This window comes from Gadus macrocephalus, chromosome 18 (assembly GCF_031168955.1).
Source record: "Gadus macrocephalus chromosome 18, ASM3116895v1".
In the NCBI taxonomy this organism is placed as follows: domain Eukaryota; kingdom Metazoa; phylum Chordata; class Actinopteri; order Gadiformes; family Gadidae; genus Gadus; species Gadus macrocephalus.
Genome location: NC_082399.1, coordinates 2173363 through 2185862, shown reverse-complemented (window position 1 = coordinate 2185862; position 12500 = coordinate 2173363). Strand labels below are relative to the sequence as shown.

At 48.9% G+C, this 12500-nt stretch overlaps 1 protein-coding gene across 1 annotated transcript in view; it reads right to left on the bottom strand.

Annotated features, from left to right (window-relative positions):
* Nucleotides 1-960: 960 nt before the first annotated feature.
* The window catches only part of dnah9 (dynein, axonemal, heavy chain 9), a 145984-nt gene continuing 134444 nt past the window's right edge, over nt 961-12500 (bottom strand). Inside the window, 6 exon segments of the mRNA XM_060037597.1 lie at nt 961-1165; nt 1794-2033; nt 5504-5639; nt 7015-7268; nt 9628-9810; nt 11736-11906. Coding sequence (XP_059893580.1) covers nt 1806-2033; nt 5504-5639; nt 7015-7268; nt 9628-9810; nt 11736-11906 — 972 coding nt within the window. The 3' untranslated portion in view covers nt 961-1165; nt 1794-1805.

Sequence of the window (12500 nt, the reverse complement as noted above, 5' to 3'; positions counted from 1 at the left end):
AAAGTACATTGGTTGAAAAATAATATTCAGCGGTTTATAAGAACTTGAACTAAGTAACTCAGTGGAGCCATGCAGGGCTACATTGTTCCTCTGAGTGCCTCAACGTTGGCCAGGCTCAAATTGCAGCCAAATTGAAAGTTTCTAAATTGACAGTCTTATCTAATCTATTCTTCAACAAAGTAATTTTCATCCAAAGTAAGGGGTAGGCCCACTTTATATTCAACCCACCATGCGAAAGACTAGGATATCAAGCGAAAGTTTGGACAGAACAGCCTATAATTAAGCATCATTCAAGATAAACTATTAAATTAAGGCACATAAAAAATACTTCAACTACGGACAAAAGAGGCCCCAATCGATTTCAAACCACGTTAACAGAAAAGTATAAATATTTGATCATCTGTACAAAAATAAACATATCTTTAGAAAAATAGAAGAAAATTGTATTGAAACAAATACAAATGCGATCATGTAGATCCCGGGTGTGTACGTTAGCGGACACGCGTGTGATAGGAAGTGAGTCATAGAGTGATCGAGGGAGCGCGCGTTATGAGTGAAACACTGAAATGAACGAGATATTCCAGTTTGTTGACGGCTCTGCACCGTGTTGGCAGTGGGCGATCAACACGTTGTCTCGGGAGACGAGGAGGAGAGCGGTTGGTGTTCTGCAGTGACTACAAACACGCCTCTGGCCTCCTGACGTCAGAGCAAGAGACGCACAGGGCTTTCCAAGGCTGCTATGAAAAATAATGTCCCTTTTTTTTTTTTGAAGGAAGAATGTGATGATTAATGCAATTAACCATGAATGTTCTGGACTTACTCACAGACATAAAATTATGCATTTAAGAAGGTCCAAAACATAAAGAATTGATTAGCAATTAATGATCAGCAAAAAATAATAATATATATTTGATTATGTTGACTCCGTGGTTGAACATAACACAGTTGTCATTCACCAAATGGGAAGGATGTGTTTTTAATAATAACAGCGCATACATAATCAACATACAAATAAATCTGCAGCAACAAATTACACATCCAACAATGTGTGCCTATGGAGCATTAACAGTTTGAAACCTGCCAGCGCATCAACACTCCTTGAACGCTATCAGATATTAGCCTCTTCATTCCTGCTTCTTATTTCAAGGGGCTTGTTTCCACGACCCTGTGAAAAGAGAGAGCAACAACACAATCTAAGTAACACCACGCTGGTATAAGAACAGGAATCAACACTGAATATGAATTGTAGAACAAAATAACAGTCTAAGAGAAACCATTTATGTACATTTATTACTGCTTTCAGTGTCCTCAGAGGCATCAGAAAGTGAAACGGTATTAAATGTGAGGGCGTTTTTAGTATGCGCTCACATAACTAACTATTGGAACATTTTTCTTTTTCTAAACATAAATCGTATTCATGACTAGCTAGCCATTTTCTCATGTCGACAACCAACCGAGAAAAAATGACCAACCTAGATTTAAAATGACCTAGACAAAACAAACCTAGCCCAAACAAAACCAACCTAGACAAAACCGAACAACGTAGATTTAAAATGACCTAGAGCAAACCAACCCAGACCAAACTAATCCAAGACCGACCGAGCCTGGGAAAAACCCACCTAGAACCAACCCACCCCTCCTCGACCAAACCAAACCGAGCCAGACCGACCAACCCCACCTAACCCCAACCAAGCAACCCTGACCAAAGATAACTGACCTAAAAAGACCCCGCCCCACCACCCCAACATGAACAAACCCATCCCGACCCGACCCAGAGCCCTCCCACTACCCACAGCAGGCGCTCCTCATATCTGCAGCAGCAGAGCCACGCCCGCCAGGGTCCACTTGGAGGGCTTCTCCTTGGTCTTCAGGTTGTAGGTCCAGATGTAGGTGGGGCCCCTCTGCCGGGTGGTGTACACGGGGCAGGCGTACATGTTGCGGATCTCCTGCTTGTCCACCGGGATGGCCCGGATGAAGATGACCGGCATGGCGGGGGTGAGCTCCTTCAGACGAGACTCCACGATCATGCCGCTCTACAGGAGGAGGCGGAGGGAGGGAGGGGGGAGGGAGAGAGGGAGAAGGGGAGAGGGATAGAGGGAGGGGGAGAGGGATAGAGGGAGAGAGGGAGGGGGAGAGGGATAGAGGGAGAGGGAGAGAGGGGGAGGGGGAGAGAGAGGGAGAGAGGGAGGGGGGGAGAGAGGGAGAGAGAGAGGGAGGGGGGGAGAGATGGATTGGGGTGGGAGGGGAGAGAGAGGGAGAGAATATCGATTGCAAAAATGTGATTTTAGGTAATTACTGTACTTAATGGGAACTACTCATAAATCAATTTATTTCTGTTGGGACCGACAATACGAAGTACCGCCAACCCATTGAACAAGCGTTTAAATAAACCATTTATTTACTTTGTGCCCTTGAAAGAGGAGAACGTGAGGTTCGCTCCGACCTTGAAGCAGTTCTTCCTCTAACACTCTTCAACCAGTGGCAGCACCGCTGGAACGCTGGAACGCTGAACCAGCGGCGTCCGTCTGGAGGCCGGCGTCAGGCGTCCGCGCTCCTGACACACACGCCGCTGTACGGCGACGTTCGCCCGGTGAAAGTAAATCCCCATGACTTTGGGGAGGGGCCCGGAGGACGAAGCAAATCTAATTGCATTGGCAATAAACTTCACCGTGCTCTTTAAGTATCCGACATATCAATTAAACCTTTCGATGCACAGCATTGCGCGTCGGTATCGGCCAAAAAAAAGTCCAACGATCCCGTCATTCAAACTATTTGTCTTTGCGTATGGACGGAATCCATCGGACAACGTACATCGCCGACTCAATTAGGAGGTAATCTATCGAGTGATTCTTAATGTAACGTAATCTGCAGCGTAGCAACAGTCCAGTGAATCGATGGGAGTCCACCTAAACAATCCCTTATCTGTGCCGTTCTGCCTCACTGGTGCCAGAAAACGACCAGCAACCAGCAAACCAACCATCGCTCGGCATTCGTGGAGGAAAACGCATTTCCGGTCGGGTTGGGTGTTAGCAGCAGGAGCAAAAATCGAAAAAACGTTTTTTTGGGCTGGAAGGCAAGACGTGCATGAATAAAACTGTTTGGATAAGTAATTGCCCGTGTACAGCAGTGTCCGATGTGTCAACAAAAAAAAACATCTAAAAGACAGCATAATTTCCTCCTACTCTAACCCGAGGCGTTGCTCAGCTGTCCTGTATATATTTAACCTTCTCTGATGTCCCAGAACGCCCCGAATAAAACTCATTGATAAAGATGAGCAGCTTTATGAGGAATAGTCACTTCACATTGCTGCACATGGAGCTCAGAGCTGACTCCAGATGGAGCAGCGTTTCCCTCTCTCATTCACACTCCCCTACCCCAGCCAGCACCTCCCTTCCACCAACCCTCCACCCAGGACAGCCCCCCCCCTACCCCAGCCAGCTCCCCCCTCCACCAACCCTCCACCCAGGACAGCTCCTGTCTCCACCACACCCGCCATCCCACACTCAACCTCAGCCAGCACCCCACCCACCCCATCCACCCCAGCCACCCCACCCTCCACCTTAGCCAGCCGCCAAAGCCAGCTCCAGCTCCACATCAGCCAGCTGCCCCCGCCAGCACAGAACTGCCCTCAGGCCTCCGGAGAGCAGACAGGAGGAGAGAGAGAGCGAGAGAGCGAGAGAGCGAGAGAGAGAGTGAGAGAGAGAGGGCGAGAGAGAGAGAGCAAGAGAGAGAGAGCGAGAGAGCGAGAGAGCGAGAGAGGGCGAGCGAGTGAGAGAGAGAGGGCGAGAGAGAGAGAGCGAGAGAGAGAGAGAGAGGGCGAGCGAGTGAGAGAGAGAGGGCGAGAGAGAGAGAGCGAGAGAGAGAGAGAGGGCGAGAGAGAGAGAGAGAGAGAGAGAGAGAGAGGGCGAGAGAGAGAGAGCGAGAGAGAGCAAGAGCGAGAGAGGGCGAGAGCGAGAGCGGGAGAGAGAGAGAGGATTAGGCCAGGTGAGTACGAACGAGAGGAAAGAATATGAAAGAAGAGGGGAGAAGATCAAAAAAAGGTAGAGACAGAAGGAAACAGGAGGTAGAGAAAAAGATGGCAAAGGCAAAGGAAGCGAGTGGAGAACAAACAGGGCGGAGGAGAGGAGCAGATATTGGAAAGGGCGGGAAAGGAAGGAAGAGAGAAGATGAGAGGAAAGAGGAGAAAAGAGAGATCATAAAAGGCGAGCGAGACCAAGGCGTAAAGGGCGGAGAGGCGAGAGAACGGAGTGGAAGAGAGCATACGGACCGAGAGGAAGGCATGAAGTAGGGGAGAAGAGAAAGTATAGCGCAAAAAAACCAGAGGAGGAAAACTAAAGGAAAGAATATGGACTTTGAGTTAATAGAAGTGAAACACTTGTACAGATAAGAGGAGGGGGAGAGGCGTACGAGTTATGGGCAAGAAGAGAGAGAGCGAGAAGGACACGAGTGAGAGGGTAGACGAAGGGAGGACGGGAGAGAGGTGGTTGGGCGGCGGGAGGGGAGTGCTACGAGCGCACCAGTGGGCATCTCTTGGCTGCCTCCAACTTTAATGAGAGAGGGAGAAGGAGGGGGAGAGGGGGAGTGAGGGAGAGAGGGAGAGGGAGAAGGCGGGAGAGAGGGAAAAGCAACGGCGGCTCTAAAGAGTGATTTAAGTGTTAAGTGCATGCTCTGCACATTCCCTCATTAGCAGGTCTACAGGGATGTTCTTGGAAATGTGGGTGTGAGTGCCGGAGCTGCAGGCTTGTGGACGGATGGAACCTCTGAGAGAGCTGAGTAATGCACTGTGTGTGTGTGTGTGTGTGTGTGTGTGTGTGTGTGTGTGTGTGTGTGTGTGTGTGTGTGTGTGTGTGTGTGTGTGTGTGTGTGTGTGTGTGTGTGTGTGTGTGTGTGTGTGTGTGTGTGTGTGGGTATGGGTATGCGAATGTGTGTTTGTGTGCCCCCGGTGGCCGAACGCTAACTAGATAGACATAAAAAATACAAAAAAAGGTTTAAAAAAAACAATTAAAAATGAACTTGCTCAAAGGGCAGACCGAGGTATGTTAATGAGGCAGGGGTGGATTTGTGTTTTGTTTTTTTCCTTGGAGTTTGGCTCGGAAATAAAATGGCTGTTAGCATTCTGTATCGTTCCAAGCCGGCAGTTTGCAGGCTTTTTGTCGGTGCTTAATGTCCCAGGTAAGGACCGGTGACACAGGACACACTGAGGCATTAGCTGGGTTATTGATGTGCTCGCGCGCGTGTGTGTGTGTGTGTGTGTGTGTGTGTGTGATTGTGTGTGTGTGGGTCTGTGTGTGCATGTATGTGTTTATGTGATTGCCTGTGCGTGTGTATGTATGTGTGCGTGTGTATACGTGTTTGCGAATGTGCGTGCGTGTGTATGTGTGTGTTCATGCGTCTCCGCCTCCTGTCCCGTAATTAGCTCCTGTCCCGTTAATATCTCTGTCCCGCGCTAATATGACAAACGAGTGCCGAACAACAACAGGGCATGGCTTGGGGGGCGACTCACCTGTGTGTCCCAGCGCGCCCCCTCCATAAACAGGCCGTGCACGTAGGCGCCCTCCCGCGGCGGCGAGGTGAAGTCCTCGCGGTTCTTCTTGGTCACGTCACACTGCAGGCACATCCTGTCCAGGGGCCACTCGTTCCTGTGTCAAAATAAAAGCGCTGGTTGTTGTGACGGCTTTTGTAATGGGAGAAGATAAGGTTAGAAAATAGAGGATAGAGGAAAATGGATGAAATATTTAAAGGCGTCGGGTGTGACACAGAGATAATTAATCTGACAATCACGGGGTGAACTCAAGACAGAATTTGGTAACGCGACACAAAATGTAACAGTCTGCTGAGTTCATCAACAGCAGTGGTTTAAATATAGTCCTTAACAGTCATATATTCAAGTCCTTTATGCATTCTTGGACCTAAACATAAATAGACAAATTATAAGCTGTGGTAGTTATCTGGGTACCAGCACAGTAAAATAATATGGATATTAAAGGTGCGGCTATGATGTCTGATTATACTTAATAGTATACCATAGTATCTTAAATGATCGATTGTATCGATAGAGAAAGTGTTTCAACTATTGATTCAGTTCTCGGTTTGGGACGACTCTTTCAGGAGGGCACGCTAGATAATCTTTTAAGAAGAACAAAAACAGTAAACTCATTCATTAAGTCAGCGGTACTCAACCTCTTTCAGGTCAGGACCCCAAAGAAATACAGCTTGTGTGACTGCGTTACCCAAGCACAAACTCAGAAAACACTGAGCACACTGATAATAGGGATCCTTTAACCACATGCACCGTCACGACCAAGTCCTCTTCTACCTCGTCTCTCGGGACGGACGCTGGCTTGAATGTTCTTTTCTTTCAAATACCCTAGCCCACAGGTCTGTACTTTTTTCCACGTCTGTACTACTGCCACATCTTGAGTCACAGCATCCAGAAATCCAGAAGCTGATCCAAGGGATTACGACCAATCTCGAGCCGATGTTGAGAATAATGCCAACCCGGAAACATAAGGCAGAGAACAGGCCATTGTAATGCATGGCTCAATACCGTGTAGGGATTGGTGGATACTCCTCTCTGGATTTCTGGGTGTGCTTACTCAAACCCTGGCTCCCTAAAGTCAGCATTGCATTAAAAAAACAGACTCAACCTCAGACTGGATCACGACCCATTTTGTGTCCCGCCACGTAGTTTAAGAAACGCTGCTGCTGAGTCAACTCCCAGATCAATCGCCAATTCTTTGAAACTGACTTCCAACATTCAGAGCATTGTGTGTGTGTGTGTGTGTGTCTCTGTGTGTCTCTGTGTGTGCGTGCGTGCGTGCGTGTGTGCGTGTGGCTCCCTCAGCCAACCAGGGCAACATGTGCACAAGTGTGTGTGTGTGCGCATGCAGTATGTGTGGATATGTCTGTGTGTGAACACATGTGTGTCTGTACTGTGTGTATGTGTGTGTGTGGGGGGCTCCCTCAGCCAACCGGGGCCCTGGGTCCACACAGCATGGTGACGACCCCCCCCACCTTCGGGCCATGGCCTGCATGATGGCGGTGAGGAAGGACTGGGGGTTGAAGAAGCCGGCCAGCCACACGGCCGGGGGCAGGCAGAAGTCGGCCGCCCAGGCCTCCAGCTCCTTGATGCGGGCCAGCAGGTCGGTGAACCACAGCGTCAGGCCCGACATGGACGGGTAGGCCCGCTTGGTCCAGCTCTCCGGGAGCACGTCCAGGAAGATGGCGTTCTGCAGGTCCTCCATGTCCCCCGTCATGGTGAGCTCGCCCTGGGGGGGGGAGGGGGGGGGAGAGAGAGGAGGGGGGGGGGAGATGACAAGGGGGGAAGAGAGAGAGGAGGGAGGGGGGAGAGTAGGGATGGAGGGAGGGGAGAGAGTAGGGATGGAGGGAGGGGGGAGAGATGACAGAGGGGGGGAGAGAGGAGGGAAGGAGGGGGGGGGAGGGAGAGAGGAGGGAAGGAGGGGGGGGGAGGGAGAGAGGAGGGAGAGGGGGGAGTGTTAGTCTTGGGGTTAACAGGGTCAGAATTATGGGGTGAGCCAAACCTGAGCTCTGGTGTCAGAACGATCGGGAGGGTTCTCTACGTTCTCTCACAGCTCTGCTTATCAAACACTGTTCCCTCCAACCCAATGAAAAGCGCCGCTCTCTTACAACGTGGTGGAATGTAGGATGGAATGAACACAGAATCATGACATCCGACTTGGCTCTTATGAAAGAAATGATGATTATATTTGGAATAACAAATATGAACCGACATTCTCGCTCTGTGTGCACGGGGCTTCAGCCTCACCTGGTCTAGTCATTGTACTGCAAATCGGTGGATTTGTTCAGTGATTTGGATCCACAGAACATTGCTGACAATTTTGAAAATATTTCACTAATTATCTTTACCCAACAATTCCCAAAATGGAAAATGTGCTGTTCACATTTGTCTGGGCTAAGTCAGAATGGTTTTGAGGGGGCTGCATTGTATTTGGAGACCCCCAGCAAGCCTGATAGCAGCAACACTGAGGTTAACCAAATCACAGAAAGTGATGTATTAAAACTGCAAACTCTTTGCCTCTGATAAATCCCCAGATTTACTCATTCGGATTCGCCAAAAGGACATTCTGAGGAACAGCCTGTGAGCACATATGGGGACTTCTGTTGTGCATCATTTTGCTGCCGTCCTTTCTGATGCGCTCGCTAATATTTACTCTAATTAAAAAAGAAACCACTTCCTTTCAATTATGCCAGATGCCTCTTCTTTCGTGTTATTTTTTTATTAAAGTGTAATACCAAAATAAATACAAAATAAAACATCAAATGTTATTTTTATTGATTTGAAAACTCATCACCCTCATCATCATCCTCATCAGCAGTATCATCATCTTCCTCAGCCTCATCTTCCTCACAAAGTGTCTGAACGAATGTCTGCCCCCTTCAGAGACCAGCGGTTGTCATGAAAACCCGTGTACGGACACACGGACAAGACCTCAGATAAGCACAAACACACACACACACTGTACGATAAGGGGAGTAGATGTGGTAGATGGCGACGTCAGACAGCGCACACAAGGAATGTGCGATAAAAAAACAGATATAACACAACAGCGTCCTCCCTCCAGCACAACGACTTTATTGCTGGGATAGGTTTTTGCTGGATTTATCTATACATCCCTCTGCACGAACCATTCCCCTTCCGGCGCTCGTGGAAAAAATATTCTAGTTGGTTCACGGGTGGGGAGAGACGCACACAGAGACACACACACACACACACACACACACACACACATGTTACCAACACACTGCCAAAGCTAACATCCCTGTGTATTTCGCTATAAAACACGAGATATGATTCCTTTTTTGCGGGTACAAAAGTGTGCACGGCGTCTAAATCAGTCCATTTATTGGGGCTGGTGGTGTCGGGAGATCCGAATCTCATAACTCCTGACAAACGTTTTGGCACGCTTTTATTTCGCTTCGTCTTCCCGTTTCTTCTCGTCCCTTTTCTCTCCTGACACCCGGCGCCGGCGGGCTTGGATACGCCGAGGACAGATGTCTCATTTTGTTTTTTTTTGCCCTCTGTAAGCAAGAAGTTGTGAGTCATCTTTTAAGACTGCGAATGCTGACAAACGGCAGCGAAGAGCGAAAGGAAAAAAGCCTAATATATGCAGGAATACTAATATGCCGACTTGTCAGTGTCGGCGACGTCCCAGACAACAAGGAGTGAATCATGTGTGTCAAAGGTAGTTCGCTCCGTGTTCTTGTTTCGTGTTTGTTTTGTCCTGCGACGGAGCACTCTGTTATCATTTGATTGAAGGCTCCCTTGACGTTCAGCCATTGTTTTTAGCGACGATTTAGAAAAATACATCTAAAAACGTGTTAATCACAACCCTCAACGTCGTCATCACTACCTCTGCCGCGTAGATGCCACAGGAAACCGCTGTCCCCTCAATTTTCCATTCAAATGAAAAGAATATTCAAACACCATTCTCTTCATTTCAATACGCTAGAAAATACCCACCGAACAAATACATGAGAATAGCCTTGAGACCTAATTAAAAAAGGAACAAACTCCCATCCAAGCCTGAAGAGTCGACGGAGCGTCCGTGATACCGAGGTGTGAAAGGAGCCGGTCGCCGGGCTCACCTTGAGGCCCAGGGCCAGCTCGTGCAGCGTGCGCCGCATCTCCTGCGTGAGGAAGTTCATGCGCTCGCACTCCTGCAGCGCCACCACCTGGTAGGGAGTTCTCTCCTCCGCCCTGGCCAGCAGCTCCAGCATGTTGAAGTCCTCCGGGAGCTTCTCCACGATCTCCTCCAGCATCGCACCCACCTGGGGGACGAGAGGGGGAGAGAGTGTGTGAATGAGGGAGTGAGTTGAGGCAGTCGGGTTGGATGAGGGAGCGTGTGAGTTGAGGGAGTGAGATCAATGAGTGAAGCAAGTTTTTAATTGAGTTAAGTGAGCGAATAAATGAGCATTGGAGGTAATTGAGTGAACGATTGAACAAAGGAGTGACTGAGGTAAGGTAGTGGATGAGTGAGTGAGTGAATGGTTGAGGTAAATGAGTGGACGAGTGAGTGAGTGAGTGAGTGAAGGAGTTGAGGTGAGGGTATACATTTGAAATCCCCACGCATGACGTCCCTACAAAGCGAGTGAGGGAGGTGAAGCGGATGAACACATGAAGCGAAGTGAGCGAATGAGTGAGGGGCCTTCAAAGAGTGCGCTGGAGTTCAGCCAACACTCGAGCGACAGAACAATAAGCGGACAGAAAAGAGCGCATGGGGAGAGGAGAGCGAGAGAGCGAGGGAGAAGGAGTGGCGCCGAGGCGGGTGAACGAGTGAGCGTGACGGCGTTGTTTGGGGGATGAGTTAATGAAAGGAGAGCTGTCAGATCACAGCGGGGCGGGGTGGGGGGCTCTGTATGGCTCCGTCTGCGGCGGGCCGGTCGTCCAGCACAAGAGAAAAATTAAATACGCTGATGGAAAAACACCCAAGGATTTGAGCTTGTGAGATAAGGAGGACGAGGGGAATCCTCCTCCACGTTGCTCACAGTCTGTGTGTGCTGGTGGCCGGGCACGGTGCAATCGCAATCAATCAATATCCTCCCTTCCGTTCGTATTGAACATGATAAATAAATACTTGACGAGATAATTGGGGTTCAGTCGCGTTTGCTCAAAGGTGTGCCCCAATCTTGCGGTGCCAGTGTCAACAATTCGACGAGGATCTGTTACCAGTTTGGAATAAAGGTGGCGCCATTAATATTCATGGGGGGGGAAAAGGATATGCAACAGCAGCAGCTTCGCCTTCCACACCAGTGTGCTCTAATCCCAGAAGACGATCAATGCTTCATCATATTTCTGCGGCTAAGTGATGTGCAGCCAACGCTCGTGTCGGCAGTTTCCCAAGGCAGCGCCGCACCCGAAGATCAATCGCAGGATTAGGCACGGCACAAAGGATATGAGGTCATCATATCTATGGATTTTCGGTTCAGCTATCGGACGCCTGGGCCTGTCGGCCCGCGGGTGAGAGGGGGGGGGAATACAAAGTGGAGCCGGTGTACCGACCGTCACCGGGTGAGACAGCCAACAGCGAGGCGCTGGGAGACGGCAAAGGTCAGACGTAGCGTCCAGCACCCCCCCTGAACACGCAACCAAACAGGAAAGCAGCCGTTCCTCTGACGTCGTCGCTCTGCCTGGGACTTCAAACTCAGACTGAACCAGGAGAGGGGAAATAAGCAACCTGAGAGCTGGTTTACTGTGAAGACGTGGCCAAACAGAAAGGTTACCAGGACTCAAAAAAAGTTGTGTTCCTTTCGAAAGCCACTTCAAGAAAAAACACCTGAGGGAAAGCCGCGAAGGACAACAGGCTGACGGGAGTTGGACTTCTGGTGTCCAAGCAAATAAAAGACAGATTTGAAACGACAAGTGGGCTTGAACAAAAAAAAAAAATGAACTGCAACATGCATATCTCTAAAAAGTAGGAGCAGACCAAACTACACATTTTACATTTACATTTCACACCGACGGCAGTGTCGACCACGCGAGACGACAGCCAGCTCGTTCGGGAGCGGTCAGGGTGGGGTGTCTTTGCTCAGGGACACCTCGACACTCGTTTATGTATGGTATGCGTTTTGTTGAATAAAAAAAAACTCAACACCTGCCCAATATTTCGGGGAAACCATCTGGGATTTGTTTAACTGATAATAATAATTAATGCCCGCCGCATACCATTTGCATAATGCCAACGTTTTGGTGGTACCTTCTCCTCCCGCGTGACTCCGCCTCCTTCGCCGCCGCCGCCGTTGCGCGGCTGCATCTCCAGCACGGTGCGGAACAGCTTCTCAGACGTCTGGCTCAGGAAGCCGATCTCGGCGTTGGGGTGCAGGCCGTACAGGTAGGGGGACTCGGCGGGGAGGCTGTCGTCGATGTACTGGACAGAGAGGACAAGATGGCCGTCGTGGATCTACTTTAATGTGTCACAGACACGTATGATACGTATACAATCACCCTTACTTCCATCAACATAAGTATCTCCTCCAAATCTATATTGCAGTCATAGGGACAACCCTGAATCCAACCCATAATATTCCCTATAACCACTCCCTACGTTCGATCATGTAGTTCTCAAACCACTTGAATTATTAAAATAGCTTTACATTTACGTTTAGGGAATTTAGAGACGCTTTTATCCAAAACGCACAAAACGACAAAAATATAAAGGTGATCATAGAAACAAGTGCCAAGCAGCTACAATTGCAATTTCATTCCCAGTATAAAACAAGAGAGCTAGGAAAAGATGCTACACAAACTACTATATTCAAGCTTTAACCAATTCTGATTGTCTGATTGATCAAGGATTTCATAGAGTTACTCATTCAACCTTTCTACCATCCTGTCATGTTGCTATGATATACAGTTTATACCGGTAACGTACCTTCAGATATCAAAGGGAAAATACGTTGCTTTCAAACAGCAGTCAAAGTATTACTACGGACGCGGTTTCGTCACATTACACCTAATTCAC